General features: G+C 37.1%; 1 protein-coding gene and 3 long non-coding RNA genes across 9 annotated transcripts; 2 read left to right on the top strand and 2 right to left on the bottom strand.

The window, feature by feature from the left end:
- The first annotated feature begins 180 nt into the window (after positions 1 to 180).
- LOC113467269 lies at positions 181 to 995 on the top strand. The gene is made up of 2 exons (XR_003391411.1): positions 181 to 340; positions 922 to 995. It is a non-coding gene; the product is annotated as an uncharacterized LOC113467269 (long non-coding RNA).
- Positions 996 to 2,154: 1,159 nt separating this feature from the next.
- LOC113467270 lies at positions 2,155 to 9,171 on the top strand. Its single transcript, XR_003391412.1, has 2 exons — positions 2,155 to 2,736; positions 8,888 to 9,171. It is a non-coding gene; the product is annotated as an uncharacterized LOC113467270 (long non-coding RNA).
- Positions 3,289 to 3,740, bottom strand: LOC113467271. The gene is made up of 2 exons (XR_003391413.1): positions 3,568 to 3,740; positions 3,289 to 3,447 (listed from the first exon to the last, which is right to left on the bottom strand). It is a non-coding gene; the product is annotated as an uncharacterized LOC113467271 (long non-coding RNA).
- Positions 3,852 to 10,161, bottom strand: LOC103508862 (eukaryotic translation initiation factor 4H-like). 6 transcript variants are annotated; one of them, XM_017443947.2, is made up of 7 exons: positions 10,054 to 10,161; positions 9,221 to 9,335; positions 8,198 to 8,450; positions 6,747 to 6,842; positions 6,190 to 6,285; positions 4,956 to 5,123; positions 3,852 to 4,354 (listed from the first exon to the last, which is right to left on the bottom strand). In XM_017443947.2, the coding sequence occupies exons 1-7, from the start codon at positions 10,086 to 10,088 to the stop codon at positions 4,164 to 4,166; spliced, it is 954 nt and encodes a 317-aa protein (XP_017299436.1). In that variant the 5' UTR covers positions 10,089 to 10,161; the 3' UTR covers positions 3,852 to 4,163. The 6 variants fall into 6 exon arrangements, with proteins under 6 accessions (XP_017299436.1, XP_008471660.1, XP_008471661.1 ...); XM_008473438.3 differs by having other exon boundaries at positions 6,196 to 6,285; XM_008473439.3 differs by having other exon boundaries at positions 6,753 to 6,842.
- Positions 10,162 to 11,689: the final 1,528 nt, after the last annotated feature.

Raw genomic sequence — 11,689 nt, 5'->3', positions numbered from 1 at the left:
GAACGGGCTTTTAAAATAGGAATAGGTTAAATAGAAAGTAAACGAGGATAACATCACACGACTTTTTCGTCATTTTTTATTCACGTAAAAAAATACGCCTACTAGCTAACCTCAAAAAATTAGATGAATGTTGCAGGCGCGGGTAATTTTAAATTTCGAAATAAAATAAATAATACCAGCATGGCACAGCGGTGAACCCATCTCCCTAGTACTTTTTTTTCTTTCTTTCATTAATATTTTTGAATTAAATAATACAGTATAATTTGAATATTTATTAAAGGAAGATACCTTTCATATTGTCCATAAAAGAAGGGAGAAAGAGTAGAATTCTTTGACTTTGGTAAGTACATGACAAACAACATATTTACCTCAACCTTTTCAGTAAATGCCATCTTGTAGGAAAGGAACAGTAAGCAGTAAGTAATGTTGTGCCAGTTGACACTTGAGGCTGTCTCAGTATCTGTTAAACCCTGGATTGATCCCAATCCTAAGACAGTCACTGTAATGTTGTGCCAGTTGACACTTGAGGCTGTCTCAGTATCTGTTAAACCCTGGATTGATCCCAATCCTAAGACAGTCACTGACTTGGTAATCCCAGTAATTATTCAGAAGCCATGACAAAAAGGAATCTCCTTTTTGTGTTTAACCTAACATTATAACACTGGTCACTGCTCATTTAGGACAGCTTCTTTTTGTGGCATTGATGTGACTTCTGAACAAGTACAGTAATCCCTGACATTCCTAAAACACTGGTCAGGTCACTGCTCATTTAGGACAGCTTCTTTTTGTGGCACTTTTTCATTGATGTGACTTCTGAACAAGTACAGTAATCCCTGACATCAAGACTCATTAGGAATTGAGCTGGACTTTGTCAAACTGAAGTAGCTATCATTTATGTTTTTGTAACATGCTTTTTTACAGGTTTGTTTAAAGAGATCAACACAGTGAACATGTCTCCAAGAAGAACAAGAAAATCCCTGGCTGAATCAGCAACCTCTACAACTAAGCTAACTAGGCTGGCTAGCAGGGATTAAATGCGAGCTCTTCTCATTTTATAAAAACCTAGGCAAATACTCAACAAATTATGATGGTGAGATTACAGCTATTAAAATTGCCTTAGAATCCTTAGATCATTGTCTAGGTAGAACATCGCACTTTGATAATGTCGTCATTTTATCAGACTTGAAAGCAGCCATCCAAGCAATAATAAGTTATGATGACAACCCCTGCTCTCAAGTTAGAGAAATCCGCAACATCATAAGACAGCTAGCGAACATGAAGAAAACTGTGGCTTTACAATGGGTCCCCTCTCATTGCGGGTTCATAAGACAGCTAGCGAACATGAAGAAAACTGTGGCTTTACAATGGGTCCCCTCTCATTGCGGGTTGCAAGGAAATGAAAAGGCTGACTATCTTGCCGAAAAAAGGTACTAAAATCAAAAGCATTACAACTCCCAAACCCACTTTTGAATCAACTAAAAGACTCATAAAATCCCGCGTCAACAAAGAACCTACTAAATGGATTCGAGCTGAGAGTGAAGGAAAAAAGTGGTGTCCTCTAGTCAAAAATCCAGACTCTGTTCCTTCCTAGGAAGGCGGCGGTTGCTCATTTCCGGCTACTCACAGGGCATGACTGTTTGGCTGAACACCTCCACAAAATCAAAATTAAAGACTCTCCTAACTGTCCTCTCTGCTCCTTAAATACTCCTATGAATCAGAGTGGCGTCCTCTAGTCAAAAATCAGACTCTGTTCCAAACCTTCCTAGGAAGGCGGCGGTTGCTCATTTCCGGCTACTCACAGGGCACGACTGTTTGGCTGAACACCTCCACAAAATCAAAATTAAAGACTCTCCGAACTGTCCTCTCTGCTCCTTAAATACTCCTATGAATCAGACCCATCTAAATTCCTGTCCAGCCTTGGAAGCCAGCAATGATATTGTAGAAAAGTATTGGGACGTGCGTAGGAAAATGGCCTAATAGTCAAAATTCCAGACATTTGTAAACAACAACAACAACAACAACAACAACATCTTTCCCTTTATAGGTATTTCTTTTCGGATCACAAATCCTTTCCAGATCCTTATTTGTCAATGCAAAAACACTTGTAGCCCTAGGTACTAACTAGAAAAAGAAAAAAAAATCACAATGTTTAGTCTGTTTTATATTAAACAAATAATAATAGTAGTTTATTAGCTTTATTTTACAAATTGAGAGAGAAAAAAGTCTATTACAAAAATTCTAAACATTTTTTTTAATACATAAAAAAGGTGGTTATGAGGAAAATCGGTTTGGCTCAAACAGTGGGAAAAGGGAGAGAGAAAAATAAAATACATTTAATTTGATGAGGTTATCAATGCTCAAAAACATTTAAACCATAATCCATATTACCTGTCACATCCAGGACACCAACAAAGCACCTAGACCTCTCATTTTTCATTGTCTATTAGTTTGTCATCTTATATCAACTCTGCAGGAAACATACAAAAGAAGGAATAGCAACATAGACTATTGAAAATGTCAAAGGAGCTATTTATTTTCTGCCTTTTTTGAGCAATAAATTAGGAAATTCCAATATTAATAGCCTGAGGAAAACTAATACTATTTTGACCATTTCCAAAAAGAAAACTGTTTTAGACTTTAAGGGTGTAACATTGTGGCTTGAGGTCTTCTCACAACACAAAGCAATGGGAGTTTTACCCTTAACTTGCAGTGCAATAGTCCTAAACTGAAATGGACGTGGCACATAAGGGATCAGGAAGAGACCGCCTTGACATATACCCTTAACTTGGCAACAGTCAAGCTACTAACATTAATCTCATCCAGCAAAAGCCAGAACCTGATTATCAACCACGAGCAAGAAAAAGTTTAGGACCTCTTATTACATTTTCAATGAAATTTTCATTTCTTTACCAACCTTAGTGGTGTGGTGATTAGCACAGTGAACTTTGCAGCTGGAGGTTAATGGTTCAACTCCAAGTCAAGTCATAAAGTTTATCAAGGTGTAGGTATTAATCTGGGGATGACATTTGTGATGAGTGATGAGCATTCATGCTTAACACATTGAAAAATTCCATAAATTACTTGCTTTTTTATGTTAAATGAAATTCATCTCTTGAAAATTTACATACATGAAATGGGGTAGTTCAGCTTATTAAATTCTCAACCAAGGAAACAGGATACCGCAAAAAAGTGATGAGCATTCATGCTTAACACATTGAAAAATTCCATAATTTACTTGCTTTTTTATGTTAATTGAAATTCATCTCTTGAAAATTTACATACATGAAATGGGGTAGTTCAGCTTATTAAATTCTCAACCAAGGAAACAGGATACCGCAAAATTAACCAAGTCATACTTTAACTCACGAACTTGTTTTAGTTATTATTTAAATCTCATTTTATACAGGTGCTCTTTTGGATGTGCCCTAGCATACACCTGTAGACCAGCTCATAGAATAGAATACACCTTGTTTATCTTGCCTGAATGGGACTGAAAAGTCCCTTTACCCTTCATAGGCAAAGCCACGTATTATAGGAGATGTGCCCTAGCATACACCTGTAGACCACCTCATAGAATAGAATACACCTTGTTTATCTTGCCTGAATGGGACTGAAAAGTCCCTTTACCCTTCATAGGTAAAGCCACATATTATAGGTACCTAGGTACTGTACAAATGTACACAGCTCAATCATGTATTAATATTACAGTAAACCTTGATTGCTTTTAAGTCATAAATCACTTGTCACACGCCGTATTATAGGTACCTACTGTACAAATGTACACAGCTCAATCATGTATTAATATTACAGTAAACCTTGATTGCTTTTAAGTCATAAATCACTTGTCACACGCCACTTCTATGCAGTAAAATAACAACCTGGATTCAAGGGAACAAAAAAAAATCTCAATACTTTTACACTCTTTAGTCACAACCCACCACCTGCAATTACTTTTAGAAAGAATTTTCCCCATCTGATTTTAAACCTAAATACTGGGTACACAAATCGACCTGCACTGGAAAAGAAAACAGTTGTGTTCTTGCATTCCAATGGGAATAATTAGAAGAAAAATCAGATGTTTTAAAAGCATTAAGTGCCAAATTTGTCTCCGTTTCTCACATGAGACCGTTCCTGATCTGATCGACTCACTCTTCTCGTGTATTTCACTGCTCGGATTCAGACTTCCCAGCCCTCTCTTCGCCACCAGAGCCAGCTCCCTTCTCTGCTAGTTTTTCCTCTCGGGGTTTGGCATTTCCAAATATTTTGGAGCGGTCCAGAGTTTCCGCCAGCTGGTTGACAGGGTCTGGCTTGGTGCGAGGTGCCAGCACCAGTCGCGGTCGACCAGTAGTGTCAGCTGAAAAGATAAAGAAGTTGTTTGTTAGAGGGAATTATGACAAAAGAGTTCTTATCATCCCAAAATCAAAGAAACGCGCTTGCTTGCCATGCAGAATGTCCTGGGTTCGAATCCCCCTTTCTGGTGTTCTTGTTCTTGTGTTGACCCAGCACCTAAATGGGGAGTATTGTGTCTCTTCTCGTCTATCGGATGAGAGGCATACTACGGGATGGGCATGCTACAACACAGACCACTTGCATTCAATGTAGCAGTTGTTTCATTGCTACGAAATAAAAACGGCGGTGAAACACTCATCATTAAAAAATAATAATAATAATAAATAAAAAAAAACAGGAGAAAGTCCATTCAAAGAAAAACCGTAGGTATCTGTTTAGATTTATAATATTAAGTTTGCCCCAGTCAGGAATCTAGCACTTCAGCTAACTGGCTTGTTTTTTTTTTTTTTTTTTTTTTTTTTTTTTTTTCCCCCTTTTTTTGAAGTATTTATTTTAAAAAAAAAACCCAAAAAATTTTTTTTTTTCTTTTTCTCCCCATTTTATGGAAGTATTAATTTAAAGAAAAAATCCCAAGAATATTTGAGTATTATGATCATGTTATTTACCTGGAGGAGGTGGCATATATTCTGAATGTGTGTTCCGAGGTCTCGGCTGGTCTCGGTAACCATGATCAGGAGGACCTCCCTGTCTCATCCGACCACTTCCACCTCCCATGCCCCCACCAGGACCTCCCCTGTGTTGGTTGTCAAAGTTACCGTAGTTACCTCGGTTCCCTGAAAAACAAAAGAAAAGTAAAGTGAAAATGAAATAATAATAATAATAATAATAATAATAATAATAATAATAATAATAATAATTTATACTGCTAATCTGAAAGGAGTAGAATTGCTGACAATAAAAAAGGAGACTGATGGGTCTCCTTACCACATCTGCCTTGGTTGTGCTTTTTGCCTTGGCATAGGAGCTTACCAGTACTTGCCTTCTATTTTTTTCTGAGGTTCAATTGTCAAACAACAGCTATCAATAAAAAATATCGGCTCTCTTGTTTCCAGACTACCAGCCCAGCAGCTCAGTTGAAGAGCATGAAAAAGAAGAAGCAGTTGCAACTTTTTGCAAAGAAGAACATCTCGCCCAAAATCAAACAGGAACCAGCAGATGTTTAAACTGTGTACCGTGAAGCCACAACTTTATTACGTTCCATGTCCATTCTAGTAGCTTAGAATAAGGCTGTGTACAATGTAAAAATGAAGTAAAGCTCTCGTGAATTTTATAAATAAATACTGTAATTTTGTTGAAAAAAAAATCAATCTTTCCCTTTATTGCACCTTCCTTGATGAAGGATTCAAGAAAGACAAAGTCGCTCCCCACGTAGCGAAAAACATAGCCCTGTCAACTATCAACAGTAAATACCCGGCAGAACATTGGCTGCACGTCTACACAGATGGATCATTGCAGGACTCGGAAGGAGCAGGGATTAATTTTTTTTTATTATTATTATTTTTTTAAGAGGTTTGACAGAGGGAACTGTAACTGCTATGGTCCTATCGTCCCGAAATCAAAGAGAGAAAGAAGACAGGATAGGAGAAAGCCAGCCGTTCCGAGAACGAACATTATACCATCAGGATAAAATCCGCCCCAGGCGGGAAAGAGAAATAACATATTTTGAACATGATTACTCTATCCTATATTAGATACCATGAGTCTGGCATTTTTTTTATTTATTATTATTATTATTTAGATAGTGTTGGGATTACCTAAATATGTATGTAATAGGTATCAAGATGATAGTAAAAAAGAAAAGAAAATAAAAATCCCAGGATATTTGGTTGATGTACTTACACTCACCTCTATTGTCTTGTCGCATTGAATTGTACCCATGATCATTCATTGAGTTACTTCTATTGGGGCCATTATTATTTCTAAAACCTCCAGGACCTGTAAGAAGAAAAGAAGACCAAGAATTAGCTTTTTATTTTAAATCAATAAAATTTAAAGTAAATTTCGATATATTGAATTAAAGGGATTACTTTGTATTTTGATAGATTAGAGGAAAGTTTCAGAGTGAATAACTCCCTCCTTATTTGGCTGAAGAATTTAGCTCTTTAGAACTTAGCTACAAACTAGAAAGAGGGGCCCAGTTGTGAAAATGGTTGCAATAATATTAAATAAGATAATTAACTAAAAAGTATTTCTAGGGACACTTGTTTTTGGGACAGGACACACCCCTCTGAAGTTTTACCAAGTCATTCCAGAGGGGACTTATTGCATATAAAAAAAAACACTCATTTTTAGTAAAAAGAGTGAAACAACAAACACTGAACCCATAATTTTGGTTACCCCCCTCAATTTGTTAAAATTAGAATAACATAAGATAGCAGAAAAGGATATGTCCATACCCTCACCTCCACGGCTAAAATCATTGAATCCACCACCACTAGAGGCACCACCTCCACGGGAATTGTTCCTCATATTGTCTCGGTTGAAGCTGCCACCTGCAAATATAAAATACATCAAGGTTAGTTGGTATAAAATAAAAATGTTTTTAATAATCGTAAGAAATATTTAAAATTAAAATCAGATAAAAAATAAGAATATTCTTATCAAGACAATTTTGATTAAGATGTTTTAAATTGGTGAGCTTTTGATGGCACTCAGGACATCAGAAGTCTTGCTGTGATAGAGTCAACATCTATCTTGGTCTGAAGATGATGTCCTGAGTGACATTGAAAGCTCACCAATTTAAAACACCTTAATCAAAATTGTCTTGATAAGAATATTCTATTTTATTTTGGAACGTAGACCTTGTTCATCCTGCCCGCATAGGACTGAAAAGTCCCCTTACCAAAGCAGTCTAAGGTCTCGTTAATCGTATCCATCATTTTAACTAACTGGACAAAACGCACTTCTGTACAGCTACAAATCCAATTAATTCTACCCAACCAACTGGACGGGAATGTTAATTTTATTTTTATCTGATTTTAGTTGGTATAGCTGTGCTTAGTATGAAATCTACAATTTTGTATGGTTAAAAAATGGCAACTCTAGATCTAAATGAACCAAAGGTGTTTGCAAACGATTAAAAAATATTTACATGACTCATTTAAATCTTATATTATAAGAACAAGATCCATTCACTCATTCACATTTCACACACTGATCGCTCTATCTCGAGAACCACAATTATTTATATTATTAAACGATTTAATCAAACTTTAATTACAGAACTTTTTTTTAACATTTACATCTCTTTATTTCAAATAATATAGCTAGTACATAACAAATTTTGAAACATATTATTAGAGAAATAAGGAGACATTACCCCTTATCTAAACCTCAATGGAAGTTATGGAATAATAAAATAAAGTTTGATCAAGGGTGGGGTTTGCCTATGGCATTAACTTATTTAGAGACTCCCTTTATGGACAGATAATTTTTTCCCCATTGGTGAAATCTTGCAAGTAATTGGTGAAACTAACGATTGGACTATTAATTTTTCCCCTTTTATCTATTTTAAGAAATATTCAACTCTGTCATTTATGAAACCCACAATGATTAAAACTAAACAAGAAAATAGAAAGCTAATCAAACACACAGAAGGCTCTCACCTTGGTAAGGGTGGGGTTTGCCTATGGCATTAATTTATTTAGAGACTCCCTTTATGGACAGATAATTTTTTTTCCCCATTAGTGAAATCTTGCAAGTAATTGGTGAAACTAACTATTGGACTATTAATTTTTCCCCCATTATCTATTTTAAAATATATTAAACTCTGTCATTTATGAAACCCACAATGATTAAAACTAAACAAGAAAATAGAAAGCTAATCAAACACACAGAAGGCTCTCACCTTGGTGCTGATTATATTTATTACCACCCATGCCTCCGCTTCCACCACCACGGTTCTGCTTGTTGTTGAAACCACCCTTGTTGTCATTCCTCTTCCCATCAGCAATGTCCAGTCGCACTTGAAGGCCATCCACTGTGATGCGGCCATCTTTCAGCAAGGCTTGCCTCAGGTTTTCCACATCAACAAATTCAACATAACAAAAGCCCTTGAACCGATCAGTTTCTTTGTCTTTAACTAGTCTTACACTCACTAACTGAAAACATAAAATTAGATGAACATACTTAGGTAAATTTCAAGTAGGTAGACTCATCTCAAAATATTACCAAGTATCTCAGTTTAAACTTGGCTTGAGTGATGTCATTGGATAAAAAGTTTGAAATCAAACATTTAGATTCCAAGGTAGAGGTTAATTAATCCAAGAATTAAACTTGGACTAAGATCAAAGTTCTCTTGGTGTCTTGGGTATAGATCTACTACTTCCCTGAATTTGAATAGTACCAAAAGCCCAGAATAGTTTGACTATTCTGCGCTATTAGCTATGAAAGCCAATTGCCAAACTATTAGCTTAGAAAGCCAATTGCTTGTCATCTGGGGACACTATTATGTTCTTTACCTTTTGTTCAGGGAAGAATCGTTCAACATCTCCTTGAGTGATTCCATTAGGCAAGTTTCCGACAAATGCAGTGTAAGGCGGCACATAAGGGATCAGGAAGAGACCGCTTTGACATAATACCCTTAACTTGGCAACAGTCAAGCTACCCACATTAATCTCATCCAGCAAAAGCCAGAACCTGATTATCAACCACGAGCAAGAAAAAGTTTAGGACCTCTTATTACATTTTCAATGGAATTTTCATTTCTTTACCAACCTTAGTGGTGTGGTGGTTAGCACAGTGAACTTTGCAGCTGGAGGTTAATGGTTCAACTCCAAGTCAAGTCATAAAGTTTATCAAGGTGTAGGTATTAATCTGGGGCTTTGAAAGCCAATTGCTTGTCATCTGGGGACACTATTGTGTTCTTTACCTTTTGTTCAGGGAAGAATCGTTCAACATCTCCTTGAGTGATTCCATTAGGCAAGTTTCCGACAAATGCAGTGTAAGGGGGTTCCGTAGGCAAGGTTTTTTGGTTCCTTCCATATCTGTAAAATAACCATTAAATTGCCCATTATCTCCATTATTTGGATAGCTGAGTTTCAATTCTTTGTTCTGATAGCTGAATTTCAAGGCTTTGAGCTTATCAAAGGTAAAGATGAAAGGTGTCCAGTGAGATGGTTTTGATTTGGTGGGGAGCTAAATCCAGCCCTGACCCTGAGATAGGATCTAAGGAGGGACCCACAACTGGCAAGTTTGAGATATGATCTATTATTCGGAAAGCTGAGTTTCAATTCTTTGTTCTGATAGCTGAATTTCAAGGCTCTGAGCTTATCAAAGGCAAAGATGAAAGGTGTAAAGGTGTCCAGTGAGTTGGTTTTGATTTGGTGGGGAGCTAAATCCAGCCCTGACCCTGAGATAGGATCTAAGGAGGGACCCACAACTGGCAAGTTTGAGATATGAACTACAAGCTAATTCATAAGTCTGTGCTAATTGTCATCAACCCTCATCTCTATGGTGGTCTCAACATCACTGAAAATGTTCTTTAGGACATAAAAGTGGATTTTCTTGAGTCCCAAAATATCATGTGTGTCGTACAGGTTAAGCCCCCTCGTTTTAAGACGCAAGGAAAATTGCTGAAAATAGACGGTAAAAAGTGGAAGTGATGTTAGAATCATTTCAGGGGCTTCCGGATTGATAAAAAGAGAGTTTGATAGCAAATAATCGGGCCATTTTAGGTCAAATCAGAAAGAAAATTTCCTTTACCTTTCTGGATATCCACCGTAAGAGTAGTCCGCCATGTTTTGAGTTTTTCAAACACGGGCGATTGTGGCGCTAAAAGTGGAATAGCGAAATATTTTCGAACTAAAAAAATCGATTAGGAAAGCGTATTTTTTTAAGGATCGTAAACGGCGTGTTTTATTCAAGTGTGATAAAAAAATTACACCGTCGTATTTTTTTTTATTAACGCGGGTAGCTACTGCCTTGTAAGCGGTAGGTCGCGGGTTCTATGTCCTCCCGGGGAAAAATTGATCTCTAAAGCAGAGCGCAAAATTAATACGTCCCAAATAATGTTAAGACGGGAGCACGCTTTTATGAATACCTACCTAATAATCGGATCGATAAGACATCCGTCGTTACAGTTCCCTCTATCAAACCTCTGAAGTAGTCCATCCGACTCCATCCCGTAGTAGGTACCATAGCGTATCTACAGGGTGGTCGGATTTTTTTTTTTTAAATACTCAAACCATAGATCCAGGAGGTCAATACAAGATTCGATGTTTTTACTCTATAAACATATGCCCTAAGATGCCAAACGGCATTTATTTATTTATTTTTATGCTGAAAACAGTAAAAACTCCTTTTCTTCTATAACTAAAGTTAAGGCGACTTTACCTTCTTCTTTGATGATCAGTCCCGTGCCGTGAAAGAATCCCTTGAACCGGGGGTTGGGCGACCGCTGGTCGTTGATAAATTTGACCTTCACCGTTTCCATGGGGGTGACGGCAAAGATATCGAATCTCATTGAAAAGTTCGAGCGACTTTGGCTGAAGTTTAAAGGCCTGAGAATTGCGAACTCTTTTTGAGCTTTTCCGAAGTTTTGACAGTATTTATATTAGCAATGTGCATAATGATCGGTGAAAGCATGTTAGGAAAACATTGGGTGTTAGGATTATTGAGATATTTGGAAAATCCTAAAATGCTGCAGTGAGTACCAAAGTTCTGATATAATGACACAAAGAAACGGCATTTATTTATTTATATGCTGAAAACACTCCTTTTCTTCTATAACTAAAGTTAAGGCGACTTTACCTTCTTCTTTGATGATCAGTCCCGTGCCATGAAAGAATCCCTTGAACCGGGGGTTGGGCGACCGCTGGTCGTTGATAAATTTGACCTTCACCGTTTCCATGGGGGTGACGGCAAAGATGGCCTCGCATATACCCGCACCGAGACCGCACAGCACTCGCATACCCGGGGATAAGTTGCCTTGACTGTCCACCGCTTGGTTCTTTAACTGTTCGAATGCGCCGAACCTGAAATACTCAAACCATAGATCCAGGAGGTCAATACAAGATTCGATGTTTTTACTCTATAAACATATGCCCTAAGATGCTTCCTAACCGATATATCGAGCAAAAAGGGTTTAAACGTTCTACTTTCTCTATATAAATATAAATTTCTTGCTAATAATACCTTCTCAGATTTCATTTAGGAGGTTGGAATGAAAATAAAATAGTCGGAGGCCGTACATCTAATAATAAAACAAATGAGTAGATATTGGGACAAGTTCTCTTGTAGGAAGACAGTAGTTTGATCTTGGAATCAAAGCCTGTATAGCGGCCCTGCATATCTCTGGTGTAGTGAATTTCGAGCATTCTGGCTTGAATAAAATTAAATC

This window comes from Diaphorina citri, unplaced genomic scaffold, assembly GCF_000475195.1.
Source record: "Diaphorina citri unplaced genomic scaffold, Diaci psyllid genome assembly version 1.1 scaffold442, whole genome shotgun sequence".
NCBI lineage: Eukaryota > Metazoa > Arthropoda > Insecta > Hemiptera > Psyllidae > Diaphorina > Diaphorina citri.
The sequence above is the reverse complement of the archived record's forward strand: the minus strand, read 5'-3'. Positions and strand labels throughout refer to the sequence as shown.

Bases quoted from the DNA above. Each gene is read 5' to 3' on its own strand.
- LOC103508862 (XM_017443947.2), bottom strand. From the start codon at position 10,088: ATGGCGGACTACTCTTACGGTGGATATCCAGAAAG. The intron at 6,843-8,197 runs GTGAGAGCCTTC...TTATATTTGCAG, and splicing joins TAAATATAATCAGCACCAAG to GTGGCAGCTTCAACCGAGAC. The intron at 6,286-6,746 runs GTATGGACATAT...TTCTTCTTACAG, and splicing joins TTTTAGCCGTGGAGGTGAGG to GTCCTGGAGGTTTTAGAAAT.